This window comes from Lithohypha guttulata, assembly GCF_036872675.1.
Source record: "Lithohypha guttulata strain CCFEE 5908 chromosome Unknown scaffold_11, whole genome shotgun sequence".
Classification (NCBI taxonomy): domain Eukaryota; kingdom Fungi; phylum Ascomycota; class Eurotiomycetes; order Chaetothyriales; family Trichomeriaceae; genus Lithohypha; species Lithohypha guttulata.
Window position 1 is genome coordinate 85146 of NW_027042760.1, and position 6000 is coordinate 91145.

Here is a 6000-nt window from a genome sequence, read left to right on the forward strand (position 1 = left end):
ATCTGCATCTCTGCTCAACGGATTACCTGCGGCATTGAAAGAATGTTTGAGTTACCTCTGAGGAAAGGAGGAACGACGTGGGTCGGATGTAGTCGAGAAAAGCTGACGGTCGGGATCCTACGATGACATTTTCCCTCGCGATGGGCCCGCACCATATACCTGTATCCTAGTTGCTTTGGGATGTTGCAGAACCAGACAGCAATTTCGCGAAGTAGGACACGTGGACTGTTTGATAGAGACGGAGAAGAACAAGCGCTTCTGGCGATGTATGAAAAGTCATGTATCAGTGTATATTCATCTATATAATCACTTTGATTGTGTTCACAAATCTAGATCAGCTGAGGCCCACCCGTCTTAAGCTCATTCACAACCTCCTCTCACGCGACCGAACTCGTGACACCAGGTACCACAGGTCCACTAGCAGAGCTGGCTTGTGGCTGTCCAGTATTTCCTGGAGTACTTCCGTTCGGACCCTGTCGATATCCAAAAGTCTCCAAGTTCGTGATCAAGTACTGTCCGGTAAGCGTGTTGTTACTGATGTTAGTCATCCTGGTCTGTCCGAATTTGAGAGCTCCCGACTCGACAATACCGCCTGCGACGGGTCTTTGTACGGCATTGGCGCCACTTCTGACCGTGAAGTTGGCCAAGCTGACTTCGTAGGGTAGGCGCTGGACAACAGATGGGATGCCAAAGTATTTAGCGACAACTTGCTGAGGACTGATGTTCAGCTCGTAATAGCCTCTGTGTCATGATTAATAACAAGGGTAGGAGCATATAGAATGTAAAAGATGCTTACCTGTAGTACAAATCCTGCCACTGAAGCTCTCTGTTCGCATTGACGAGCCAGGTTGAGATGTTGTTGGCTCTGACCTGGGTAATATTCTGGCCGAAGGGACAAGGAGATGATACTGCACTGCCAGCAAACTCGACTCCAATGCTACCTGCACCAGTGCTCTCGTTGTATGCATGATTGTCAAGCCAAACAAGGTCGGAGACCCACGAAGCATGGCTGTCTCCTGACAACATAATGTTATTGCCAATGTTATTATCGTAAAGATGTTGGAAGGTCCTGTTTCGATTGGCCTGATAGCCATCCCACTGATCATAGTTTAGAGGATTCTCGTTACCAAGCCCAATGGAGAGATTCATTCTCGAGAAAATTGTCTGTGAGCCAATGATACGCCAGTGCGCACCCCGGTCTTTCGAAGCACTGAGTGAGTTGTATAGCCAATTCTCCTGTCGACTACCCATCATCGAGCGGCCCGCATCGTTTGAGATAGCATGAATATAGTCAGTGTTCCAGTAGAGATCCGTGATCGATCGATCGTAATTTCTTGTGTCAAGCATCATCAGATCGAAGAGTTTGCCAATACTGAACGATCGCCAGATTCGAAGGTTGTCATCCATGTCGACCTGGCGGATCGGCATCCATTCAAAGTACTATCACAAAGTCAATTGCGGTCGTCGATGAACTCGATTGAGGCTTACAGCTCGAACCGCATTCATCTTCCTTTGGTCAAAGGCGATACCAGCGCCACCTAAGAGGTCTCAGTATTGAGGTCGCAGTTTGTGATCAAGACTTACCAAAGTTGATGTCATATTGAGCGAAACTGCCCTCAGTGTTGTTCTGGTCAGCCATGCCATCACGGTATGTATTGTCGCCGACCTCGTGGCTAGGGATCGTTAGTATGTCGCAAATCTTTATTGCTTCAACTTACTCGTCCCAAACTGGGATCCACGCATTATTACCGAAAGACTCTATCGAGTCCAAGTCAGCTCTATAGATGGCGTGACGTTTTCGATAGTCGTAGAGCGTTCGAATCTCGGCATTTGGCTGAGGAATACGTCCAATAGACCACCCCCAACCATAAACGCCCTCAGCATACTCGTAGATGAAATCACCCAGGTGGATGACAAAGTCCACGGACCTCTTTCTTGCCGAGTTGCCGAAAGCACTGAAGAAGCCAAAGTTGTAGTTGGAGCACGAGTAAACAGCTACATTGACAGCGGTAGTTTCGTCGTTGGGACCTGGGCTGGTCTTTGTCCGTCCAACAGCGCTGTAATTGGTTGAGTTGCAAACATTGAATCTGTAATAGTATTGAGTGAAGGGTTGAAGTTTGGTTGCTTCGACCTGGACACCCATCAGATCATGGTGTGCTCAATGCAATTCTTGCTTACCTTGATGGTGTAGTCAATGTCTGAGCTAGTGTATACTGTACCTTGATTGACCGGACTAGACATAGCGGGTGAAGTGGAGATCTGCCAGTTCACGCATACAGGTGCAGTCGATACCGCAACATATTCACTCGTATCGTGGTTGAAGAGTGGGACCAATCCAGTAACCGTGACTGGTACGTAGTTAGCTCTACCCTTGGGATGAGGCACTCCTGCTTACCATTACTCCTGTCATTGTCATAGACAGGTGAACACCTCGTCCACTAATATAATCAGCTCAACTGCTCTTTTGTAGGGCAACTTACGAACCAGAATCACTGAGTCTGGGTATGGGTCACCACTTGCAACGCCATGTGTGAAGTTCAACTGGCTGGGATTGAATGAAGTAGCATCCACGGTTCGTTTGACGACTTTATGAATGGCGATACCTAGAAAAGGATGATGTTCAGAAGGAGAACGATAGTTTAGATTGGAGGACCACTTGGCAGTCACTGCTGCCACCAAGGACAAGAGGACAGCACTTTGAAACTTCATATCAGCAGCGGCGATGAGAGTTCACGATGGTTTCACGGCGGGATATGTCGAAGTCGTGTTATAGCTCCCAACCAGCGGCATTCTTGGTAGAAGTTGTCATTTCTCGATCTGCATCATTATAGCTCGGCTAGAGGGCTTGGTCGATGCTTGTGCATTAGCTGACCAGTCGGGAAGTCTCTATCAAGAAGGTGCCTGGCAAGGTACTCGCGGATTGCAACGTCTACCAGCTATGTCAACACGTGCCAGATAAGAGAAGAAGTAGCTGCAGCTTCTTGGAGAGGTGGTGTGGGGTCAAAAGCTCGACTTTTACAAGTACAGCTTGGTTCGAATGCAGCGTCGAGGCTAATGACAGCTGTGAAGCCACGGCAGTCCAATGAGAAGGGCAGGAAGTGTCAGCAGTTGGAAGTATCGAATGTGAGCTCGTTGAGCTTCTTCGCAAAGCAAGTTGTGCATGAAAGTTGTTACTCTTTTCCGTCTTTGAAACTTGCGCGATCAAGCTGTGGACTGATGCAGCCGTCGACTGCAACTCAGAGCAGCGACTGAGCGACGATTATCCTGCTATTCATAGCTGTGGCCTGTTGTGAGCCAAAATTTGGACAGTATGCCTGCGAGACACAACATGCATTTTTAATTTTTATGAATGGCTCGTGAAGCGAATGCTTTGATTCGTGATAAGTTGCCGACAGAATGCTGACTCAAAGAGCGTTCTGAACGGCAGGTAGATCTCACACGTCCGTTCGCATCAGCAAATTCGCATGCGCCTGAAGCTGGCAGGAGCTACCCTCAACCTCAACCTCGCGAGTGCAGACGTCTTGTCTCAATCAGTTTGATGTTCTTTCACGAAGCAGGTTTTAGCTTGACATTCTTCGGCTGACTCGCCACCGTTCTCAATACAGCATTCTGTTCTCGTGAACGCCGAGCGCTAGAGATTGATTCTTCTCATTGATCAAGAGCGCCACCCAGCTCTACCTCAACCTTTCTTCGACTACAGCCGGATCACTGATGAGCCAGAACTACCACCTAGCAAGCCACATACCTTTATATTGCTACGTATGGACAGTGCATTCTCTGCAATATTATCGTGGTGTCGGGTCGTGAAGCAAAGATTTACCGAATTTTGTGAAGAGAAGGATGTCTGTGATTTGTATCAGGCATATCAACAATCATCGCGAAATCACCTCTGCAGACATACCAACAGCCACGAACACAAATTTTGGGTTGTATCGTTTAAGAAACACTCCTCGGCTCTCTCATCATACAGAAAAGATCCACACCCTCATCGCTCCCATCCTCAGCTGTACACCTCATCTTTTTGCAGACCTCAAAGCCCAATCTCTCGTATATCCTCACATTCGGCTCCCATCTTGAACTTTCCAAGTAGCACCTTCTTTCCTCTCTGTCTGCTTCCTCAGTCACAACCTCAAATAACTGCCTTCCAATGCCTTTTCCTTGTGCTTCGGGCGCTACGGTCACGATATTGACGAAATAGTATCCCTTCTCGTCCGTCCACACCTCCTGCTGACACTTCTCCTGTTCCTTTTTCCATATCCAATACCTATCCCGCTTCAGCCCACCCCAACCACGATACCAGAGCACATTGACGCCCTGCTCAACCCATAACCGATAGTCATTCAGCCAATCTGTCCACGTCTGTGGTCGTGCGGTCGCTGCTGGCGTTGTCCACATCGATATTCCGAGCAATTTGTCGTCCTCCTTGGCGACATAGAATAATGCATAGCTGCTTCTCATGCCCCACTCACATTTAGCTCTTAGACTGGCATAGTTGCGAAGCTTGTCGAAACCACCCAGTTTGGGATCTAACTTCTTAGCAAAGACCCAATTGTTGTAGGGGTCGTCGTCGAAAGCGTCTTGTATACATTTTATGGCTGCTGGAATATCAGCAGATGTGATAGGCGCGATTGTGATAGCCATCTGGGCCTTCGAAATCACAGCGATAGGCAGTACACACACTTAACAGATTCCTGAGTGGTGACAAATCACGTCCGAAACCTGCTACATCTGTGTATCTGGCAAACACGCTCGCTCTGTCTGCAGCTACTTGAGCCATAATCAGTGCCAACAACGGATAGATAACATTCTGTCCTGCCCAATCAAGCAGGCGCAGCCGAAGCTTCGGTACAGTTGCTTACAGGTTCCTTGGGCTTGGCAGGATCGTGTCTTTTGCCCTTCAGCTTCTAAACATTCTTGCATATGTGCTCTCCGGATGTCATCTGTTGGCAGAGTGTTGCAAGTCTTGTTGCCGAGGACGAACTCGTAATGTTCTGCTCCAGAGCATCGCGACCTTCTCATGCATTGAAATGTTCAAGGTTCCAAGAGCCACACCGTACAGAGACGAAGACATGGACAGCATCGATACGTTCAAGAATCTTCGCGCCGAAACTAAAGACCAATAACTGTATCTTTGATAGCTGCTGCATCAGAAAAGCTCCTTCGCATCATGAGCACGTGCCTTGGCGTATTCTCGGTCCGATGGAAGCATGGAGGCATGATTTCGCTTCGGCAACCGCTCCATTATCGTGCACACGACCTCGAGTTCTTGAGGTATTGGTCTGATCGAAGGCGGTTCGTATAGACTGATACTTTCTTCAAACCTGACCTCCATGTTATGTGGCTAGCAGATGCCTGGCCCGAATTGATTCGTATAGCTTACATATCCAGGCGTGATGATCCAAGGACGACTTGAGCAACAAAAGGGCAGGCAATAGACATGAGCATCTCGGAGTCTTACTGCTCAATGGCCCGGATCTCAAGTGACATACAACCATCTGCCATAATGCTGACTTCACAAAAACAGGTGTGCCTGGCACCTTCACCAGCTTACCTGCAACAATGTCCATTCACCACGACTTCATGTATTGAGATTGGTCTTGATAATGCTCAAGTTGAAAACCGGGCTGATACCAACGTTCTGACGACGAAGCTATTAAAGTGCTCTGACATAGTTGCTATAGGCCAGAACAACTCAGGATCATGGCGTCCGAGACCGCAGGCTCACGAGTTTCAATGTCAAAGTGAAGAAATGGCCGCGTCCAGGGGGAGTCGCTCCACCTCCAAGGCTTCGAGCGTTGTCGTTAAAAGCCTCCCAGTGGAGATCTTGGAAATGATCTTTCAAATTCTGTTTAGGAGCACCTACAACATGGCGGAAAGAGACAAGATCATTGCTGGCATTATGCAGGTTGACCCAGCTTGGAAAGCAATTGTCAGCAGCATGACCTTCCGTGGACAGCACGTCAACTGGTATTGGAATCTCAAGACGAAACGGTTGCACGT

At 48.3% G+C, this 6000-nt stretch overlaps 2 protein-coding genes across 2 annotated transcripts; both read right to left on the reverse strand.

The window, feature by feature from the left end:
* Positions 1-377: 377 nt before the first annotated feature.
* On the reverse strand, positions 378-2709 carry LTR64_008633 (uncharacterized protein; the record flags this gene model as incomplete). The annotated part of the gene is made up of 7 exons (XM_064902944.1): positions 378-741; positions 797-1440; positions 1489-1538; positions 1585-1673; positions 1719-2131; positions 2179-2348; positions 2481-2709. The coding sequence occupies 7 exons, from the start codon at positions 2707-2709 to the stop codon at positions 378-380; spliced, it is 1959 nt and encodes a 652-aa protein (XP_064750596.1).
* A 1227-nt stretch (positions 2710-3936) lies between these two features.
* On the reverse strand, positions 3937-4641 carry LTR64_008634 (uncharacterized protein; the record flags this gene model as incomplete). The annotated part of the gene is made up of 1 exon (XM_064902945.1): positions 3937-4641. One exon carries the CDS (start codon positions 4639-4641, stop codon positions 3937-3939), a length of 705 nt encoding a protein of 234 aa, XP_064750597.1.
* Between the last annotated feature and the right edge of the window lie 1359 nt (positions 4642-6000).